Here is a 24070-nt window from a genome sequence, read left to right as displayed (position 1 = left end):
TGAAGAGTTTCATTTCTGCTCTGTTTTGTTTCTGTTTCTCACAGTACATTTTGGACTGTCCATTGTATGCAAAGTCCACCAAAGCTAGACATCCATTTAGGGCCAAGCATGGCGCCTCTTATGTCCTCCATTGGGAAGGGGAAGGACAGGAGGAAGGAGCAGAAATAGAATAAACTCCCAATAGATTAGCTCCACTGTCTCAGTGGGTGGGTGCACCCCTCGTGGTCCTGACTTCTCTGCTCATGTTCTCCCTCCTTTTGCTCCTCATTGGGACCTTGGGAGCTCAGTCCAGTGCTCCAGTGTGGGTCTCTGTCTCTATCTCCATCCATCACCAGATGAAGGTTCTATGATGATATGCAAGATATTCGTCAGTATTGCTATAGGATAGGGTCATTTCAGGTTCCCTATCCTCAGCTGCCCAAGGAACTAACTGGGGACCTCGGCTTGGGCATCTGGGAGCCCCTCTAGGTTCAAGTCTCTTGCCAACAGTGGAGCTGATCTATTGGGAGCTCACCAAGGCCAGCTGGACTGTGATTGAAAAAGCATGGGATAAAACTGGACTCTCTGAGCATGGCAAACAATGAGGGCTGATGAGAAGCCAAGGACAATGGCACGGGGTTTTGAACCTACATAATGTGCTGGCTTTGTGGGAGCCTAGCCAGTTTGGATGTTCACCTTCCTAGGAATGGACGGAGAGGGGAGGACCTAGGACTTACCACAGGGCAGGGAACCCTGACTGCTCTTTGGACTGGAGAGGGAAGGGGAGAGGAGTGGGGGGAGGGGCAGAGGAGTGGGGTGAGGGGGAGAAGGGTGGGAGGAGGGGGAGGGAAATGGGAGGCTGGGAGGAGGTGGAAACTTGTTTTTTTTTTCCTTTTCTCAATAAAAAAAACGGAAAAAAAATAAAATAAAAAAAATAAAAGAAATAGAATAAACTGCTGAAAGTTCAGTCTGAGAGAGAACTGAGGAAGACACTGTGAGGAATACTGCTACGTGAGCTGACAGTCTGCTGAGTCTGAACAGTCAGACAGCAGCGGCTTTCCATTCCCCATAAGCAAGTGGGTTTCAAAGCTGCCAGCTCCCCCCGTCAGACAAAAAATGAGTGACACTAGGAAATGGGAGGTCTCTGCTAATAAGAGGTCATGCTAAGTACTATAAATACCATTATGACTTGATCTGCCTTCAGGGAGGTCAGGGTCCACTTAATAAAGTCCGAATTAACAATTCCAAGTACAGAGATTATCATACAGAGGTAGTCTAGAACAGTGATGTTTTAAAGAGGGTGACTGCACTGTAAAAATGATACAGGATGGCCTTGTGCTGGTGGGTACACAACCCAGAGAGAAAGATTAGTATTAGAGATAGTTTATATACCATTCCTAAAAGTTAAATTCTTAATGGAATTAAACCAGAAAATAAAACTAAATTAACCTCTGAAATATAATATCACTACAGTGCACTGTTCTTAATTCTTATTTAAAACTAACTCTTTCACTTATTTTTAGGTAAAAAAAAATAGTATTAGCTGCACTATTTTTTAAGAAATGTTTATTATTTAATTATTTCAGCAGAGTATGGTGGCTAGATTCCATGATTAGCAAGAAAACCTTTAAATGTGTAATGGGTATATTAGTTGGCTCTCTTTCCTCCTTTATTTGAATTTTAGTGTTCTCAAATGCACTTCCCAGCTCTAAAATTCTATACACTTTGGTACTCTAACTCAAATCTTTATCTAGACTTGTAAAATCCCTATACACAGTTTGTAGCATTTCTTCCTTAAAAGACAGGTATATTATATATTTAACATCACATTTTAACACATACTAAAAATTATATTTAACCTCCATATTGATATTATAAATACCCAAATATAAATATGAGTAAGTTTTAAGCACTTATTATTTATATAAGATGTATTAAGATGTATTGAGAGTAAATATTTTCTTTATTTCTTTCTATTTTTCTTTTTGGTTTTTCAAGACAGGGTTTCTCTGTAACAGAACTGGCCTGTCCTGGAACTAGCATAGACCAAGCTGGCCTTGAACTTGAGATTTGCCTGCTTCTTCCTCCCAACTACTGGGATTAAAGTGTGTGCCACCACCGCTGGGCACGATATTTTGTTTTGGAATTTAAGATCCTGGGAGTTCTCCATTGTTTTCTATTCTCCTCTACCCTGCCAGTCCGGTTTTTTTTAAATGTCATTTTACCCACAGTATCTAAATTTATTGTTAACATAAGGTAGACAGTTATCAATGACTTCATTTTCCACATGTGAAATACACACATACCAAAACAGTTATGGCCCTGTGAGCACTTATATCCTAATAGGATCTATGTCCGACAGAGGAACAGTCAGGTTTGAAGAGTTGAAGTGGCATAGCTGGGATTCCAACAGTGGTCTCCAGGTAAAGTGTTTGCGTCAGGACATTGACTCTCAAAGACACGTATGACAAGCCTCTGACACCTGCCAGTTTATAATATAGGTGGATGCTGAAATAAAAGTAATGAACAAGAGATTTAACTAATTGCTGCCATGCACTGAGTAACTTCTGGTGTGTTGAACACAATATTTGCATAATTACCTCTGAGATTTACAAACTTTCCAACACTTCATCAGAGAACAAACTCCAAAAGGTTAATGTTTTCAAGAACAGGATTTTTATATTTTTTATTTTTTTGGCACCCCAATGGACCATACTGCTACTGAGAAATTTAACCTGATCAGATTGCATTACATTTAATCCCAGGACAGTTTGTAGTCTGCATATTTTACATGACCTTTGTTGTGTTCCTATTTCCATACCAGTTTGATCTATGAAATATTTTATTGGTCACAGAAGTCAGCTTAGCATGATTTGGGAAGGGACTACATTACTGTGTATCAGGAGACAGAAACGTCAGGTATCTTTTAGTCTGACTGCTACTCCTATCATTAACAGCAAGCCACAGACACATGCTAAAAGTAAATTTCAGCCAAAAGTACCAGTACCAGCAGTATTGAGAGGCTTCGGCGATCTCAAGGCTCTTCACTTGGTATTGAGAAATTAAAAGGATATTTACCAGGTAGCAGAAAACAGGAACTCCAGATACCTGTCTTAAAGAGATGGTTGTTAAATTACTATTAGTAGTGCATGTTCATTCCTTGTGAGATATTGAACACCAGTTCCAATCCCTTGTTTTATAATAAAGAAGGAATCGACCAGTTGAACATCGTACTTTTATTATGATAACCTGAGCCTATGGTGAAGAGTCACACTACACTATACCCTGGACAAAGAAATCAATATCAGCAGAAAATGCATAGCTGAGCCTTTTAGCTGATAGAAAACAAACAATGGCTCTCTTCTACTCTAGAAGGAATTTCTCCCATAACTGCAGAATACTAGTGTGGGGAGATTCTGCAAGACCGTGATAGGGAGATGTACTTAAGGGGTGAAATTTTACTGTTTCAGCTGTGCATGCAATCTGTGCAGGTTTTTTTTTTTCCTTTTGCTGCATGATGGGATTTTTAAGAAGGATTTAGTTTTATTTTATGCATATGAATGTCTGCCTGTGTGAACACCATGTACATGTCTGGTACCTGCTGAGGCCAGAGACATCCGGTTACTAGGAACTGCAGTTAGACAGTTGTGAGCTGCTCCCAAGTGGATGCTGGGAACTGAACTCAGGTCCTGTGCCAGAGCAGCAAGTGCTCTTAACTGCTGAGCTATCTCTTCAGTCCTATATAATAGGATTTTATTGGGTTAGTTCTTCCATTTTGTGTCCAAGAAGCCAGGAAGCTTACATAATACAGAAAGGATGTCAGAGAGCACAGATATTTGGCATGGAAGAGTAGTCCTGAAATAAAGCGAGATATGTAGCCATAGTCAGCTCTGTAGCCTCATCAGTTAACTAACTGATAGTTAACTGTGTACTCCAAACTCGTATTTAAAAGAGCATCATGATTTATCATATCAGGAAAACAAAATACTTTTTAATCCAAGTTTTAAGTTGCCTAGTCATTAAAGAAAAAGAAGCCTCTTATTAGAAACCAGGACTAGATACGTTCAGCCTGGTGAGCTGACATTGCATTTCTTTAAATATGATGAGAAATGTCCTTCCTTTCTCAACATCTTGCCATCCCATCTAGCATAAGGAACATGGAATGTCAGTTATTGATATGTCTATGTGAACAGTCAAGTATTAGGTAGGAAATTTCTACTCCCTCCGCCTTTCAAGAGGACAAGGAGAATGTGGACATGGAAGACAGAAACACGTTTAGTCTTTTCCTTTTTAATGTTCTTTGAAATTTTTTGACAGGAGAGAATGACAGTTCTTCAATACTGGCTACCAGAAAATTTAGATGCTAGCACTATTTTCAGTCAGCATTTGAGGCCACAGGTGACTCCAAACATCCTTATATTCTAAAAGCATATTAATCTTTGTGAGCTTTCATAGTTTGTGATTTATGTAACCAGTTGTTAGCAATTTGTAACATTTCACTTCATTTAAAATTGGGAAGAAAGCCAGGCGGTGGTATAGCACGTCTTTAATCCTAGCACTCGGGAGGCAGAGGCAGGTAGATCTCTGTGAGTTTGTAGCCAGACTGATCTACAGAGTGAGTTCCAAGACAGGCTCCTAAGCTACACAGAAAGACCCTGTCTCAAAAAAAAAAAAAGGAAGACATTTTGCCTACATGTGAAGGTATGTTTATTAAATTCATTTTTTCATAGGCATTCCCAAATATTTTTAAGCCTGCTTTCTCTTTAGTCACGTCAACAATAATGTCAGAAATAGTAATAAAGCAATCCCAGACATTGCAGACGCCATCTGTAACTGTTAAAGGAACTATATAAGCAGTTTTAAAGTGCTGACTTTTGGCACAGGGCTTACAAAATACAGTTCTGTCTCTTAAAGTATATTTACGATTTGTACACATCTACCTATGAAATGCCTTAGTAAGGCTGGTTTTAATTAACTCTGAAATTTGTTGAACAGAACAAGTTCTCTTAACTGGATTTCATGTAGACAAGCACAGTGATGATACCTTCCTACTTCACTGCTTTCCTTAGTCAGGGACTTTGTATCTTGATCACATTTTGCTCAAAATAAAAACAGAGACTAGGCTCTTCATAAAAAAATACCCTTATAGATCTGTGTAATTTTAACGATGCCCCTTTTGTCTCTTTTAGGACAGCACAATTATCTTTGTGCTGGAAGAAATGATTGTATCATTGATAAAATTCGAAGAAAAAACTGCCCAGCATGCCGCTATCGAAAATGTCTTCAGGCTGGAATGAACCTTGAAGGTAAAGGAGATACCTAAAAGGAACTGTCTAGCTACCACATGAAAACTGATCACTTTGATTTTTATAAAAGCAAGCAGATGTAATCACTTAATGAACTCAGTTTATACATGCTTAATTAGCATAATGTTATATTATTGTCCAATAAAATATATTGTATAACATTTTGGATTTTTTCCATGATCATATCATTTATGTATTAATTCTTCAATTTTGTTATATACATTGAATTTAGGACAGCCAGAGTATATATTAAAGAAATTATATAATACTGAAAATTACATAACTTGAAGCAAGTTTGTTTTCATTCTCCTTACTCCTTTTTAAAACCATTCCCTAAGGTTGAAAAAGTATTGTGTATGAGATCTATTTCATGTTCCTCTCTTTCTTTGGCATTTAAAAAAAAGCACACCTTTTACTTGAAATGTATGTTTTATTACAACTCTACAAAAAAATTAAGGCATTAGTGGATGGTTTTGTGGTTTAAGTATAAAAGAAACTAAAACTACTTGTAAGTTAGAATTTGATATCCGTGTTTATATAACAAGTTATATAATCAACACTTAATCTCACTTAGAAACTTTCCTCTGGAAAAGTTTGGGATTTTGCTGTAGTTGAAGTAGCAAACGCTGAAAAGTGGTGTCTTATAACTCACATTAGTGTTCACTGTTATTAGGGTTCTTCATTTAACAAATACTCAGCAAGTAGAAAGAGAATCCAAATTCAGTGCCTGAGTTTGAGCAGCTTACTTTCTATTTAGGCACAAAGTCAACCACAAAATAGCCTGGCATGCCACAAAAGGAATAATGTTACAGGATCAAGAGGGAAGGCCATCAAATTCTGTCCTGAAGGTTAGGGAAGTCATCCTGGAAGCTGTAGACCGAACTGTAAATATAGACAATGAGCAGGAATTAAATAAGCAATAATGACAAAGACTAGTCTTTGGGCTGGAGAAATGGATCAGTGGCAGAGGAATCAAGTTCACTTCCCAAAACCCACATTTGACTCGCAGCTGCCTGTAACTCAATTCCAGAGGATCTGATATGCAATCATGTACTCATACCCTTTTCAGACATAAACATATATGAATAATTAAAAATGAAAAGAAACCTTTAAAAAAAGATTAATCTTATATTGAGAGACCAAAGAAGTAAGAGTAGCACTAATTTAAATGAAAGATGTTGCTATTGAAAGAATGGTATTCAGCTCGTTCTCTTTATGGAAGAGACTCCTAATGCTACCTTCCATAGAGTGTGCTGCTAAATATAAAGTCCAGGCCCTTCAGACCATCCCAAAGCTTTAAGTCCATCCAAGTTGTTTAAAATGGACAGCCAAGTACTAACACATTAAACACTGCTTTAAATAAAATGATGGTTGCCTGTTTCTTGAAATTATAATGGTTACAAAAATTAATTCAAGTGTATATTTGTATTCAATGCAAAATGCTTAGTCCTAGATGGCAGACCTATAGCAAACTTCTTCCTCCCAAGACTCAGGGATCATTGCAGAAGAGAGGGTGGAAAAGACTGTAAGAGTCGAGGCAGTGGATGACTACAAGAAACAGTGCTACAAGATGTGGCAGACAGCTGCACATAAGAACTAACAGCTGTTATGGCAGCATGCACAAGACCTGGGCAAGCTCAAGCCAAATCTCAGCATGGAGAGGGGAATGGGCACAGAATCCCACACCCTAGCCAAGTAGATATTGAGTGTAGCCCCTGACAGGTCACCCCTCTCCAAGAGTGAATGGACAGCACACATTGTACTTGATGGGCCTTAAAAGATAATAGTGAGAACAGAGTGGGGAAGAGGGTGTAGATCTGGGAGGAGTTAGAAAAGGGAGTGAATATCATCAAAATACATTGTATGAAATTCTGGATGAATTAATAAAAATGAGAATAAAAATAATCTAGCACTTAGGAGTTAGAATCAGAAGTTTAAGGCCAACAGTAGACTACTGGCTCACTTTTAGGGGAAACAAATTATGGGAGTGAATTCCAATGGATCTTTCCCTTTTAGAAACAAAATTTCTCCGTTTCCATGCCATCATAATTACTAATAAAAAATTCTGGAGCTAGAGAGAGGGCTCACTGGGTAAGATCACCTGCTAGGCAAACATGGAGATCCACGTTTGGGTCCCATTACCCACATAAAAAGCCAGGCATGGTTATGCCCCTGCCTGTTAAACCCAGCACTTTGGGAGATAGGGTGGGTACAGGAGGATATCTGGGTTCACTCGCTGCTAGTCTGGCTCCCACTTCAGTGAGAGAGCCTGCCTCAAAAAGAACAAGGTGGGGAGTGAGAGTTGGACACCCAACCTCTCTCTGCATATGTGTTTTCTCCCCATACACATGCATACATACACCACACTCACACTTGTGCATAACAAACATTCACAGATACATGCTGTCTTAAGGTTTCTATTGCTGTGAAGAGACAACATGACCATGGTAACTCTTCTAAAGAAAACATTTAATTGGGGCTGGCATATAGTTCAGCAAGGCAGCAGGCAGGCAGACATGGTGCTGGAGTAGTAGCTGAGAGTCCTACATCTTACAAGCAACAGGAAGTCTACTGTGACACTGAGAGAAGATGAAGCAAAAGACCTCAAAGCCACACCACCTGATAGTGCCACTCCCTATAAAATTATGGGGGCATTTATATTCAAACTACCACATATGCCAAAAACTTAAAAATAGTTTTACTTCTTTCAATAATAGTTTCAGAAATCAAACCCCTCTTATAATTGGAAAGTTTGGGCTACAAAGTTGATTCAGTACATTTCTATTTTTCCCAATATCCACAGCTCGAAAAACAAAGAAAAAAATAAAAGGGATTCAGCAAGCCACTGCAGGAGCCGCACAAGAGACTTCTGAAAATTCTAACAAAACAGTAGTTCCTGCGACATTGCCGCAGCTCACCCCTACCCTGGTGTCACTGCTGGAGGTGATTGAACCTGAGGTGTTGTATGCAGGCTACGACAGCTCTGTTCCAGACTCAGCCTGGAGAATCATGAACACGCTCAACATGTTAGGTGGCCGCCAAGTGATTGCAGCAGTGAAATGGGCCAAGGCAATACCAGGTAAGACACAGGATGGCAGGAGTACAGAATGAAAAAAGGCATTCTGGCTTGGGCTTGGTATATTACTCAGTGGTATGCCATTTGCTTACCATGCACAAGACCCTGGGGTCACCCCCCCCCCTCAAAAAAATACAGCTGTTCTAGGGCTCTTTAGAATTTATATCACCCTAATCACACAGAAAATCTTGTTTCTCTTACTCATAAGGACAAATGAGAGATCTATAGACACCATTTGGACACCCATAGCATTTCATTTTAGATAAGATCGTATATCTTCACTATGACACCTGGAGGAGAACATTTGAAAACCCCATTCATTTTGTTTGTTGCTTTTGAAAATGATAAAGTGGGTGTGTTGAATTTGTCAAAAATTACTAATGCAAAATCATTTTCACTTTTCATTAAATGAAACATCACATGCTGAATATAATTTTTCATCTAATTGTAAGGCAGTTTTAAGCACAAGTTTCATGTTGGAATTTTGGTGTAGTGGAATTCGGTGTCAAGCTCAGCCCTGACTTTACAGGTGGTGGGATTGGCAAGTTTATGGCTACAGAGGTAGAGGAAGACTAAGTGACCTAAGCACCCATCACCCCCACCGTTTTGGCAAAGGACACAAGATAGGTAGCAGGGAATTTTAAAGTTTGAATCCATTAAGAAATATACTAAGCTAAGACTCTTGGCTTTCTCTTTTACCATATACTTTGTATATATTTAAATAAGCAAAAGTGACAAAAATCCAAGCTATTCATACATTTTGTTAAACCATTTAAAAGTTCTGAGTGTCTAGGTGTTGATCTGACAGATGCTATCTGTTAAAGGTCACACCCCCCCCCAAACAAGGCCAACTGATCAACTAGAGTGTTTCCAATTTAGGGTTCCGAAACTTACACCTGGATGACCAAATGACCCTCCTGCAGTACTCATGGATGTTTCTGATGGCATTTGCCCTGGGCTGGAGATCATACAGACAAGCAAGTGCAAATCTGCTGTGCTTTGCTCCTGATCTGATTATTAATGAGTAAGTTACATTCATACTGTATTTTCCGCAGCTGATGTTCCCATTGGGTTATCATAATGATGTGGTCCTGAGTCAATCCCACCAGCTCTCTAGGATCTAGACAGACTTGAAGCAGCCTTGTTTGTCAGTCAGTGGAAGGTAGAGCAATTCTAAGATGATGTGCAAATGTCCCATTATTACTGTCTTGAGATAACATTTACAAATGCCTTTGCTCCAGCAGGATGTGGTAGGGCACCCCGTTAATAACCCACATCTCCCCGTGGCAGAGGCAAGTGGATCTCTGCGAGTTCCAGGCCAGCCTGGGCTACATACTGAGTTCAGGACAGCCAAAGCTACATAATAGATAACCATGGTTTAAAAATCAAACAAACAAAAAACAAAAACACTTTATAGCTTAGGCATCTCTGGAGTCTTGATGTCAATACAGTGTGGCAAGTAACAATGATAACAATAATCTTATTGTACTATTTCTTTAATTTATATAACCCTAATCAAGAAGACAAAATGAGTATGAGAAAATTCATGTGGAGCCTGTAAAAACAATAAGAATGTGCCCACTAAGTAGATGTGAAGTGCTACAGACATGGAGACAAGAGGTAACGGTTTGCATGGCAAGGCTTAGAACCTCTATGCCCTAGATTGCAACAACTGTGCTCAGGGTGTAGCTCAAGTGGTAAAGTGTTTGTCTAGTGTGTATGTCCCCAGCACAGCATAAACTGGGTGCAATGTGTATACCTATAATCTTCGCACTGAAGAAATGGACATAGGAATATTAGAATTTTTTGATTATTCTTAGCTCCTAGCAAGTCTGAGGCCAGCCTGGGCCACGTGAGACCCTGTCTAAAAAAAGAAAAAAGTATGAGGAAACATAATATGGTGATTTTTTTTAACTGAAGACCTATCACAACTCATCAGTTTCATAACTCAGCCATTGTCTTATCCTTTAGGCCTATGCCAGTATCTGTGCTTATGACTGCTGCTCATGCAGCTATGTTTATCACTGGTTTGTGTTTTGTTTTGTTTTGTTTTTGAAACAGGGTTTCTCTCTGTAACAGTCTTGGCTGCCTTGGCACTCACTTTATAGACCAGTCTGGCCTCAAACTCACAGAGATCCGCCTGCCTCTGCCTCCCGAGTGCTGGGATTAAAGGCGTGCGCCACCACCCAATCCTCACTTTCTATTGACACTTTAACTAGTCATTCCTCAAACACACCGTGTTAGTTCATGTAAGACCAAATATAACCTCTCCCAGAGGTTTTTGCTTTTGCTCTCTGTTTTCTATCACTTGCCTTTGTGCCAGTGACTTGTCCTTTCCTAGAATGCGTATGAGTTCATACACAGAGTCCAGGGGGTATTCTCTGAAGAAAATAGAGATTATCCTTTATTGTCTATTTATAGATTCTTCTAGGAGTTCCTCCCAGAAGTAGTGAGACCATAAAGCTCCATCAGCACACCATCATTCAGGTACAATGCATGTGATGACAATGACCACCTGACAGGTATCCAGAAGAGCAGTGAGTTCAGGACCCAATGCTGACTAATGCGTAGAAGAGTCAGAGAAAAGGGAATTGGAGAGTATTTGGGACATCCTAAAGAGGTTGTGCATAGCAAGCATTCCTTACTGTATGTACCAGATTTTAAAAAAAGAAATAAAAAGTGTAGGAGTTACAGAAGTGCGTCTGTTTGAGCTAAACATTAAATGGGAGAGGCTGGAGCAATGACACAGTTAAGCTCCTGTTTTATCTTACATGTTTAGTGGGGACCAGATGAGATAACCGAGGTATTTTTAAGGAGAGATTTTTAGGGAGTATGTCAGAGCCATTGTTATGAGGTAACCTTGAATCCAGAACCCTCTTCTTTGAGCTACTGCTGGGTTATTTCTGGGACACACATCTCAGAAGGTACAGCAGAGACTTCCCAATAGCTGGAAAGTAGTAGGAAAAAAATCCTAGCTGAAGCAGTTAATCATCCCAGATATTGTCTCCCCACTGGTGGTACTTGTCATTTTCTCCTGCCATATTATAAGTAGTGGTACTTATCAAGTGCCAAGCAGTATTATAAAAACGCAAAATAAAATAGTAGACGAAATGAATAGTGTGGCGGGGCGGGGTGCAGATGATGGAGTTTTTGGAACCCGGAGGGCTTGAGTAGCTAATTATTCACTGTACAAAAGAAAAAGAAAAAACCAAACCCTGTGAAAGTTTAGGGCATTCACGGCAGAAGGAACAAGTGTGAGGAATGGAAGTGAGCTTGGCACAGGTGAGGAATTGAAAGAAGGCCCTCAAGGGTGTGGTGGTGTTTAGGGGAGTGAATAATGGCCAAACAAAATCGTCTAGTCCATGAAACAGATGTTTGATTTTGTTCTAGGGCCAAGAAATAGCCATTGTGTATTAGAGATAAACAATAATGCATAACATTCCTAGTCTGGGTAGAGGGAAGGGGATGGGGGTGAGCCTGAGTGCAGTGCCAGGCAAAGCATTCTCCCAACTGGGCTTCACCCATAACTCCATCAGAATATAGAAATGGCCCCTGTCCTTTAGCTGCTTACAGGTCATGGAGACACACACTAGGGAATTACAGACAGGAGGATCCCTGGGGATTTCTGGCCAGACAGCGTAGCCTATACGTAAGCTCCAGGTTCAGTAAGAAACTGTCTCAAAAGATAAGATGGAAGACCAAGAGAGTGACAAGTGCCAATACTGCCCCTTAGCATAACCGTCATACATAACTGATTTTAGGATGAACTACTATTCATCAGAGGGGCTTCTGATTTTTAATAATAAGATCAAAAACTATGTTGTAAATCTGATTATAGTCAGATGCGAAATGTTGATTTAAAAGAGTAACTGGTAATAACTCTAAATGCTAAAGAAAATAAAATAATATCTGCCATTTATAAAGAAAACTAGTACCCTTGCCTAAACAGGAGCTCAACAATAGATATGTTCACATGGATGAAGAAAATCTTACAAGAACTCAACCCTACACAAAGAGCTACAGGCAACCAAGGGATGCTGAGAGCAGGAGAAATAGTCTTCCCAGGGAAGAGCACACCAATTAGTTATCCAATGTGACTAGTCAGCCCTGGAAGTATATACACAGTGACAGCCTGCATACTGAGTATGTCGTACTTGTGTATTTAGGAATATAAATAAATATACATGTTTGTAACAACTACTAATGCAAAAAGAGACTGTCAATTTGAAGGAGAATATTGGGGAATGTGGATTATATTATAATCTCAAAAAATAAATTAAAAGAAATAAGCAGACTAGAAAATATGTAAAAATAACTGAATCCTAATGATTCATTAATAAAGTATGCTAGGCATTCCAGAATTCTATAGCTTAATGAGTTCTAATAGCAAAGTATTCACATTTCTAAAACAACAAAATCCTCGTGTCTGTAGTATAAAGGGGTATTACTGAATAGTCTCTTGTTCTCCACCATTCTAGTTCTCCAGGGGATTATCGCTAGCAACAGGTATGCTTTCACTCGTGAGTTCATAAATTTGAAAACCAAACCAAACTTGAGCTGTTATTTTAGACTAGCACTTTTTCTTTCTAACTCACACTTTTATTTTGTCTCACAGGCAGAGAATGACTCTACCCTGCATGTATGAACAATGTAAACAAATGCTGTATGTATCCTCTGAGTTACAAAGACTGCAGGTATCCTATGAAGAGTATCTCTGTATGAAAACCTTACTGCTTCTCTCCTCAGGTTGGTGGACCACCTACTCACTTCTAAGAGTCATGTCTAAATATGGCAAACGCATGGGGTGTGGAAGTTTTAAACCTATTGTTTTGTGTATCTGTTAGAGTAATTATACCAGTTCTACTGTGTTTTGCTAGTCAGATGGTTTTCAGAAAGGTAAGAAGTGAGTAGTGTATATATGTTAAGTGTTACTGATGTTAATAAGATAAATAGGTATTGTAGAAATAGGGGTGGGATCTGCCTAGATCTCAGTTGACTAAAACCTGTGTAGAACTGTCTTTCTTTCCACCCTTCCATCTTTAGTACATCACTATGTTAGAAAAGGATGCCAACAATAATTGTTTCATATTGCATTATTGTTTGGACTTAAATAATGAGTACTGCTATGTGTGGGAATTGCCTAGAAAACTAAAACAACCGTTTGTCAAATCAACCAAAAGTTTAAACAAGACTACTGACATTTAGACTTTAATGAAATTGCTTTCATCTAGCAAAAATAACCAAGCTAGAAAAATCCAAAAAAAATATGAAGGCTCTTGTCTATATTAGTTATTTGACATCATGAATAAGTAATAAAAGAATGGTCTTACGTGACATTCTCTAAAATATATAAGGAACTCTTCAACATCAACAAGAAAATCAACAACCCAGTTTGTAAAGACTGAGAATATGCAAAGAACCCTTATTATAGGAGATAAAGACAGAAAGTCAGCATGACACGGTGCTGCCTGTCACATACTGCAAGGACCTGTCTAGAATGCACCAATTCAGAGTAGTGAGCCCACCAAATACTGGCGAGGACACAGAGCAAAGGACTTCTCCTTTGTTGCTCAAAGAACTGCAGAGTAGAACGGTCATTTCAGAAGACAGTTATGCAGTTTTCTATAAAACCAAAATAGTCTCACCATTTGTAGCAACTGCTTGATCAGTACACAAAGTAATTGAAAAATTATGTCAATAAGAATATTATAGCCAAGCTGTTTATATTTGACAAAACCTGGGAGCAATGAGATATCCTCCAGTAGGTGAATGGATAAATTGATATATCCAATAATGGTATATTATTCATCACTGAAAAGAAATAGGCTATTGTGCTAAGAAAAGACATCAATAAACCTTAGACATACACAATTAAAAGAAAAGATGCTAATCTCTTAAGAGGGATCCCATCATCAAATTAAATAAAGAGAAACTTAAAGCAGTTCCACTAAAATCAGGAATAAGACTCCACTCTCTCCATATCTATTCAGTAGTACTTGAAGGTCTAGCTAGAGCAGTAAGAAAACCAAAGGAAACCAAAGGGATACAGATTGAAAAGGAAGAAGTTAAAGTATCATTATTCACAGATGATGTGATAGTGTACATAAGTGATCCCAAAAACTCTATCAGGGAACTCCTACAGCTGATAAACACCTTTAGTCAAGACAGGAAACAAGATTAACTCAAAAATATCGGTAGCCCTCCTGTCTACAAGCAATAAATGGGCTGAGAAAGAAATCAGGGAATAAACACCCTTTACAGTAGCCTGAAATAATAGAAAAATACCTTGGTGTAACACTAACCAAGCAAGTGAAAGGCCTGTACAACAAGAATTTCGAGTCTTTGAAGAAGAAATTGGAAAGATAGCAGAAGATGAAAAGACTCCCATATTCATGAATTGGTAGGATTAACGTAGTAAAAACGGCTATCCCACCAAAGCAATCTACAGATTGAATGCAGTCCCCATTAAAATCCCAACACACTTGTTTACTGATCTTGAAAGATCAAAACTCAACTTCATATGAAAAAACAAAATCCAGGATAAGGGGAAAGGATGCAGTACAAGAGAGAGTTGTGAAGCCAAGGAAACGGAGGACACTGAACATGATAACTAACAATGAATCGGGTCTGGTTTAGGTTTTCTTGTCAATACAGTATTTAAACAGCTCCCTTTATGGGAAAAAAAAACTGAAATGGAAGGCTGTGTAAGATTTGATTTTAAACTCTCCAGCTTGGAAATCATTAGCACACTCTCTAATGTGTCTTTAGACAGCCCTGTCCTGGTGTATTTCAGTAGCTACTAACTCAGCTGGTACAGTAAGGTTGTAAATGGAGTGTTTCCATCCTCAGGTGTCTCTGATGTAACGTGCACAAAACAATTATTCTGATAATCAAATATGACTGTGACTGAAAAATGGATTGCTGTCTTGTTGACATCCTTTGTGCTTTTCCGATTTCTTAAATTTAAAAAAAAAAAATCAGAAGGTGCAAAAAGAGGCCAAGTTAGAAGGGAACAAAGGAGAGCCATGCTGAGGAGAGGAAGTCAGAGACAAGGCAGGTTCTAACCAGCTCTGTCAACAAGCACTGTGAATATAGACAGCCAAAAAATGCCTGTCTCCTCCAGAAGCCAGGGTGAAAATGCTGGCCACCAGGGACTCTCACTTAGGCTGAAGGAAAGTAACTCATGTTTGTTAAGGAATAAAGGATTAAGGTAGTGGGGAATGCATAGATTTAAACTGACATTTGCCTATATATAAAATAACAGAATATATCCTTGTGGGTTAAAAACAACTAAAATACAAAAGAATCACATAATAAACCTAGAGGAGGATCTGGTAAGCGTGGACACTCATTTCAAGGATGACAACTAGAATATGCACATTGCCAGCTTTTGTGGGCACAGGGAAGGTGCTAGCAAGACAATAAGAAGTGAAGGATAGGAGCTTAGAGGCAAGAGGGACGCAAGGGGACATGATAAGAGATGCCAGGTAAATGGAGCCCAAATAAATTCAAATATATCCATAGTTTCAGTAAAAATGGAGATGGACTAAATGCTGGAAGGATAATTTTAAACTGGATTTAAAAAACCAACTTTATGGTATTTACAGAAGTACTGAATGAAGGCATTGACTAGCTGAAGTAAAAGGATGTGTGACACTGCATAATATCTGAGGTAGCGAACTTCTTCAAAGGCAGCAGCACATGTCTACAGCATGGTCATTTCTGTCTCAGCTACTCAGTCTGCCGTCTGGCATCAGCAGTCATGGATTACACAGCACCTAACCTGAAATCTGGAGGCTGCAGATTCGGGTCTCTGTATTAAACTACCCAACTTTTACTGCCCCTAACCATTGTTAGCACAGCAGTATTCGTGAGAGCACACTGAGAAATTTAGCCATCTACAGAAGTTATAACTCCACAAGAGTAAATGCCCATGATCAGCCCTTAGTAGCAATGAGTATTGAAGAGTGATAGGAAAATAAAAAATACCCCAATATTACAATCCAGATTTCTTGAAGTATGGTTAGTTCTTAAAAGCACACAGAAACAGATATTTGCTCCCTAGGAAGGGCTGTATGTAGACTATGACAAAGTAAAGACCATCTTTCCTCTTATAAAGAATCATAAAATTTGAGTATGCTAACACATTTTGATGTTACATGCTAAATTTAAAGTTCTAATTAACTCATTGTATGATACAAATGCTCAGCATGTAGCTAGTGGGATAAAAGTTGTTTCTAAATCCTTCTATCTGGAAATAGAGCTAATTGAAAGTGAAGAATACCAGCCAAAGTTAACTATATCATCAATTATCGTTTCATCTTCAAAACAGGCTTTTCATCACCAGCTCACATTTAATAAGATAGACAATAATTGGCTTACCCATGGTTATGACCCCCAGTTCTCATTGCCCTATTCCACTTTGCTGTGGTCCTCCATCCAGTCCTTGGAAAGTGCATGGGGTTTTGGATGCATTGAAAGTGCATTGTAACACTGAAGTATGCATGAAATGTCCTACTTGGTGCATGACAAGGTACAGCAAGGCAATTTTTTAACTGGCTTCATCTTACCTTTTAGTTCCTAAGGAAGGTCTCAAGAGCCAAGAGTTATTTGATGAGATTCGAATGACCTATATCAAAGAGCTAGGAAAGGCCATTGTCAAAAGGGAAGGAAACTCCAGTCAGAACTGGCAGCGCTTTTATCAACTGACAAAACTTTTGGACTCCATGCATGATGTAAGTATCAAACACAAAGCCAAAAGAGCACAAAAAGAGAAACATGGGCTGGGTGTGGTGCACAGGCCTTTAATCACAGCAAAGGCTGAGGTAGATCTCTGAGCTCCAGGACAGTCAGGCTGTAGAAGACAGATCCTGTCTCAAAAACCCAGAGTCAGAGAGAAACATAAGAATTTTGTGGGACATGAGGTATATCTTAATTAGTACTACACACCCCAATAAGTCATCCCCCCTCAGTTTATATATTTCAGTGATGATTCACGTTAACTTTGTAAACTTCAGTTTTGTACACATTTCTCTTAAGTGTTACTATTCTAGTCATTTCCGTGAAAACACCATATTACAGAGCTTAATAGCACCATTTTTAAAGTAGATTTTCCTACACAAAGGAGCTATTAAATTATGCTGGTTTCATCTTCCTATATTCAGTACTAGTCCAGACAGGCCTCGAACTCACAATCTTCCTTGATCCTGCCGCCTCAGTGTCCTAAGTGCTGGGATGACAGGCATCAGGCTTTCATTCCTGATTTAAGAAATGTAAAATGTCTGGTTTTAAATGATTTTTCTTCTCTGGGGAATTCCAATAAAGATAAGTATATTTTAGGTCAGATTTTAAAAAGACCAACAGAGCATGAACACAATCTGCACCAGGTCCTCTGCATTATAGATTATGGCTTTAGTTCAGTGTTTATTATGGGGTTCCTGAGTGAGTTAACAAGTGTGTCCCAGAATCTTGTTCCTTCTCTTGGGCTCTTTTCTTTTGTTTGTTTGTCTCATTCAACTCCAATGTGATAATTTATTTTTGTCTTATTAGATTTTATTTTGTTATCATTTATTATTATCTCTTAGACACCTGTTCTCTCCTAATGGGAGACAGAAGGAAATGGATCTGAGGGAAGAGGAGGAGGAACTGGGAAGAACAGAGGAAGGGGAAGCTATAATTAGGGTATACTGTATGAGGAAAGAATCTATTTTCAATAAAAAGGAAAAAATGAAAGTTAAGCCTTGGGGGTAAAAAGGGCAGCAGATACAAGCCCCTCCCACTGCTGTGGTCCGAAGCCTCATGGGTACTGTGTCTTCTCTTGCAGGTGGTCGAGAACCTCCTTACCTACTGCTTCCAGACGTTTTTGGATAAGTCCATGAGTATTGAATTCCCAGAGATGTTAGCTGAAATCATCACTAATCAGATACCAAAATACACAAATGGAAATATCAAAAAGCTTCTGTTTCATCAGAAATGACTGCCTTACTAAGAAAGGTTGCCTTAAAGAAAGTTGAATTTATAGCTTTTACTGTACAAACTTATCAATTTGTCTTGTAGATGTTTTGTTGTTCTTTTTGTTTTTGTCTTGTTTTGTTTGAATACGCACTACATGTGGTTTATAGAGGGCCAAGACTCGGCAACACAAGCAGTTGAGCCATCACTCTGAGTGATGGGAAAGCAGACAGTGAAGTGTATTGGTTGGTGTATCACAGAAACTAAAGACAGTTCCGTGGAGGCGTGTGCACTGTCTCCACTCTGGGGAAGGATCGCACCTAAACCACCAGTGCCCAGAGTCCATGTGATCAGCTTTCTGCTCAGACTTTCAGTTGGCTGGATAAAACTTCTAGACTTTCTCTTGGTGTATTTTTCCCATGTATAGTTAAGATAGCATTTTTTGAGATTTATGCATGGAAACATGAAAAAAGTTTACACGTGTATATCAGAAAAGGGAAGTTGTGCCTTTTATAGCTATTACTGTCTGGTTTTAACAATTTTCCTTTATATTCAGTGAACTATGCTTGCTCGTTTTTTCTTAAATAATTTTTGTATTCAAGTTATTGTACAGCTGTTTAAGATGGGCAGCTAGTCCATAGCTTTCCTAAACTCTAAACATTAATCCTCTGTGTGAAAATGGGTTGGTGCTTCTACCCTGATGGCACTTAGCTGTCAGAAGACCACACAAATTGACTCAGATCTCCAGTATTCCTGTCAAAAGCTCTTATTTTGTATATATCTGCTTCCATGGAGAATTAGATAGGTTGTGCAGATTACCGTCCTAAATGGTGTAGAGCACCTACCTAGTACAGTGACCGCTGAGGAAACCGTGGAGACGGTCACAGAAGACTGACTGTAAGACAGCACCTACCGAAAGGCCCAGTGTACACCTAATGTTCCATCTCTACAGTGTCGAGATGGCAAAAAGTTTGTCAATCAACTCTTTCAGGACCTTCTGGAGTGGTTTGTGTAACATCTTAAAATTTATGTTTCCAGATCATGTGACAAGACTGAGAGATTTTTTTTTTAAAAATCAGACCAAGTAACTTCTGTCATTAACTTCCCCCAACTGATCTCTAATATGGAAGAATGGCTAGACACCCATTTTCACACCCCACCTGTCACCGATTGGTCTAGCTTTCCTGGTGGTTCAGGAAAATCAGCTACTGATTTTTGTTTTTAGAACTGAATGTCAGGCATCCATGTTTGTCCAGCTAGACATCCCTACATGTGCCATAGCATAACACAGTCTTGTGACCTTCACACTGAGAATTATCATGTAAACAAACCAGAAGCTGTGGTAGCCCTTTCTGTGTGCACCTTACCAACTTTCTGTAAAATCAAAGCTTAACACACTTACTAAGCCACAAAAAATTTGATTTCTACTTAAGGTGGCCAAATTATTTGTGTAATAGAAAACTGAAAATCTAATATTAAAAATATGGAACTTCTAATATATTTTTATATTTAGTTATAGTTTCAGATATATATCATATTGGTATTCACTAATCTGGGAAGGGAAGGGCTACTGCAGCTTTACATGCAATTTATTAAAATGATTGTAAAATAGCTGTATAGTGTAAAATAAGAATGATTTTTAGATGAGATTGTTTTATCATGACATGTTATATATTTTTTGTAGGGGTCAAAGAAATGTTGATGGATATCCTATATGATGTATAGTGTGTGAGAGCATCCGTACAGGCTTCAGTGTTCTCAGAAGTCAAAACCGGTTTGCTCTAAGCTAGGAAGAGGGAGATGGAGACTGGCCCTGTGTGCAATGGGGGTTGTTGAAGCTTTGACCCAGTCAGATCATAGGGAACTAATTCCCCACCTCCCATTCTAACTATCCTTATCCAACCATGACCCTGTCAGTGCAGGGTTAGTTTATTACATCTCCCCTTGCGCTAACATACATAAAGACAGAAAGGTGGTGCTTATGTAGTGATAGGCACCATCTAGTAACAGGGTTACTTTTACATGTGACCTCCCCACGGGTTAACAGAAACAGAGGCTTTAGAAGTTTGGCAATAATATGAATAGAGGTACCAGCAATATGTAAATACTACAGAATCCCATAGGTCACCAATAATACACTAATCCTTTCCATCCTACAATAGTTTATTTCCAAGTAAAATGAGGACATGTTTATGTTTTCTTTGAATGCTTTTTGAATGTTGTTTTTTTTCCAGTATTTTGCAGAAATTATTTAATAAAAAAGTGTAATCCTTTGCTTTTTGAATCCTCCTAAAAGGGAATGTTCACTTTTTAATGGTTTCAATTGGTCTCAGATTACTTTAAGGTAATTGTAACCCAGCTGGATGTGAAATTTATGGTGCCTAAGAAATACCACTTGAATATTATCAATGACAGTGTTAAGTTTCAAAATGAGCTTCTCAAAAATAGATTATTGTACATTTATGGAATGTTATATAGTTAAAGCCAGAAAGCACATCACACATAAATCTATTTTTAGTCCCAACCAGCTTGACTCTCAAAAGAATTACAGCTCCAAAAAGAAAAAGGAAAAGATCTGTGTGCTTTGTTAGTAACAGAGGCAGCAGACATTCATAAAACTAATATAAGAAGCTTTCCATGAAATGGATAAAGAGCTGTGTTCCTTCCCTGTGTGGGAAGGAAGAAATCTATCCTGATTGAGTATTAGTGAGAAGGCTGTGGTCCTGTTTGAGAGCAGCTTCAATTTCTGTGTGTGGTTTCATACCATTACAAACTATTTAGATTCATAGGAACTTCAGTGATAGTTGGTGAAATGCCTACATGACTCAACAGATCTTAAAAAGTATCCTTAATTACTGGTAGGACAAAAAGGGACATTGTGGATATTTTAGGCATTGACTTGGGATATTGTATAAGCAGAAATGAGAAGACAGGAAGCTTGGGGAAGGGAAGGGAAGACAAAACAACAAGTGAGACCCCCCCCCCACCAGAGGGACAGGGGCATGTTTAGTGTGTGGAATCCTTGACGATGAGCGCAGGGTGAACTTGGTGAGCATGTGGAAAAGCCAGCCTCCCCAGCACTGCAGAGTAGGGCCAGGACAGGGATGGGAATTACAGTTGGACACTGGTCTCAGTGTTTCTCCCTCTTCTGTACTGTGAGACCATAGCACCGTGGGATGAATCATGCTATTAAGCTTGGCTCTGTCAACATTCAAGGATCATGGTAGCCTTCATTGAGCTTTAGATCTTGGTTGGTCACCCCAACAATAAGCTGTAGTTGAATGTGTTTCTTATGTGCCTGGTTTCAGTGTTAGAAGGCGGAATAAAAGTGTTCAGGAGACACTGCAAACCACTTCAGATGGAAGTTTTCTCATTTTCCAGACTTTCAGTCAGCCTGGTCCATCAGAAGTGATGACCAGGTTTTAAGGAAAGGGTTGGCTTCTGTCTAGAACATGCCTGAAAGGATTTTATTTTCTGAAAAATGGCTGTATAAAAATACCCTTCTAAATAACCTGCTTAACTACATATAGATTTCAGTGTGTCAATATTCTATTTTGTATATTAAACAAATGCTATATAATGGGGACAAATCTATATTATACTGTGTATGGCATTATTAAGGAGCTTTTTCATTATTTTTATCACAGTAATTTTTAAATGTGTAAAAATTAAAAACCAGTGACTCCCGTTTAAAAATACAAGCTGTAGTTTTTTATTCTTGCTGAATAACCTGTAGTTTAAACCTGTCTTTTTACCTACACAGTGAAATGTCAGACTGTAAAATTTTGTGTGGAAATGTTTAACTTTTATTTTTCATTTAAATTTGCTGTTCTGGTATTACCAAACCACACATTTGTACTGAATTGGCAGTAAATGTTAGTCAGCCATTTACAGCAATGCCAAATATGGATAAACATCATAATAAAAATATCTGCTTTTTCATTATGTGGCTCCCAACATGCTTTCCTAGAACTACGTAGTCACAACCCCTTGTTTGTTCTCATTCCACTGGCAGCAGCGTTCCCATTTTAGGACTTAAGATGGACATTTAGAGGCCAATGTGACAGCAAGTGTGTGCACAGGAAAATGACATTTGTTCAAAATGAGCTTAACCCTGATGCCAGAAACTCTAAAGGTTGTCTTACCCATGTTTCCAGTGCTCATGTGCTTATGATTTCTCAGGATATTAAATGCAGGAGAAACTGATTCCTGTAATTGCTTCAAATGTAACAGTCTTTATCCCCAAAGATGACACTTTTATGTAAATAAATGTTATCTAAGAGAAAAATTAGTAACCTAATTTAAAATCCACACTTTCTCTAAGAAATGCAAATAAGTATCCACAGCAAATGTACATCCAGGAGATAAAGCCTGTGGAAGTGCTAAGCCATCCAGCCAGCCTATCTATTTGGTGTCTCCCCAAACATCAGCTCATGTTTTCCATACCTTTCCACAGGATACTGCGATCACTAGAAGCATGCTAACTGAAAAAGCAAATTTTCTTTATCTAATATATCCCAACTATTGACTGCATGCCTATTATATAAATATATGAAGTGCTGAAGACTGAGATTGGGAGGCCCAGGTGCAGTACAGATCCCCTTGATGGGTGCCAGTGTCTGCACTTTTCATGCACATGTGGAAGCCGGAAGAAAGCACTGGTGTCTTCCTCGATTGCTCTCTGCCTTATTCCCTAGAGACAAGGTCTGTCAGTGACTCTTAATCTCACTAGTTCAGTAGACTGACTGGCTGGTGAGCTCCCAGGGTCTGCCTGTCTGCCCTGCAGTGCTGGGGTTACAGGAATGTTGTCTACAACCAGCTTGTTTACATGGGAGTGTTCTAGGTATTCCCACTCAGATACCATGTGTAAGAATGAGTGTTCTTAGTAAGCCAAACCAACCACCCATACCCATGCTTGCTGTACCATTTTCTGTCAACTACAAAGCAGTTTCTGTAGAGTACCTTACATGTACTATACCAGTCAATCTTTAATCAGCAAATAAGTGAGGACAAGAGATGCTAGTAGCCCAGAGTTACAATGGAAACCTCTGGAATGAAGCCCTTTACCCGGTGTCAGATAGCAAGGCTCTGGCATCCTCTCAGACAGCTGATGTTTTCTACTTTTCATTTGTCTACTGCTTCATTGATCACTTACTCAATATATTATCTTAATCCTTGCAGCCCTATAAAGTGGTATTTTTATTCTCACATATACAAGGGAAGCAATCCTGTTTGTTTCTATATCAGTTTTTAAATATATTTTTTGATATTATAGTTGCATCATTTCCCCCTTCTTCCTCCATCAAACTCTCCCGTATTAACTTTTCTTGCCCTTCTTCAAATTTATGGCCTCCTTTCTTCATTAAGTGTTGTTAGACATGCACAAGTGCATGCGTGTAATCATTCCTAAATAAATGTAAATATGACCTGCTCGGTCTATACAATGGGACTTGTGTATGTTTTCAGGGCTAATCATTTATTTTTGGATTCCTGGGGAGATTGAGGGTAAAAAACAAACTCTAGAGAGATTTCAAAAAAACCCTTTGATTTGTCAAAAATGCATGGGATCTGTATGTCATTTAACAGCACTCAACACAAATCAACAAAGCTCCAGGCGAAGGGATGCAGATGTCACAGCAAAGATCACCATTAAGCTGGGGAGGAAGGTTGTTTACAAACGAAAACCTGAAGCAAGTTGAATCTGGCCCTACTTTAGCAACAACAAAACTAAACCTTGGATGTAAGAAAATTAAGTTGA

At 38.8% G+C, this 24070-nt stretch overlaps 1 protein-coding gene across 7 annotated transcripts in view; it reads left to right on the top strand.

Moving 5' to 3' along the window:
* The window catches only part of LOC121445589 (glucocorticoid receptor), a 122738-nt gene extending 100481 nt beyond the window's left edge, over positions 1–22257 (top strand). For all 7 annotated transcript variants that reach the window (XM_041647735.1, XM_041647731.1, XM_041647733.1 and 4 more), the window contains exons 4-9: positions 5169–5285; positions 8089–8364; positions 9241–9385; positions 12977–13107; positions 16939–17096; positions 18185–22257. In XM_041647735.1, coding sequence (XP_041503669.1) covers positions 5169–5285; positions 8089–8364; positions 9241–9385; positions 12977–13107; positions 16939–17096; positions 18185–18337 — 980 coding nt within the window. In that variant the 3' untranslated portion in view covers positions 18338–22257. The remainder of the gene's footprint in view (positions 1–5168; positions 5286–8088; positions 8365–9240; positions 9386–12976; positions 13108–16938; positions 17097–18184) is intronic.
* Positions 22258–24070: the final 1813 nt, after the last annotated feature.

The sequence above is a fragment of the Microtus oregoni genome, unplaced genomic scaffold, assembly GCF_018167655.1.
Source record: "Microtus oregoni isolate MIOR12 unplaced genomic scaffold, Mior012 000217F_ref0000251, whole genome shotgun sequence".
Taxonomy (NCBI): domain Eukaryota; kingdom Metazoa; phylum Chordata; class Mammalia; order Rodentia; family Cricetidae; genus Microtus; species Microtus oregoni.
The sequence above is the reverse complement of the archived record's forward strand: the minus strand, read 5'-3'. Positions and strand labels throughout refer to the sequence as shown.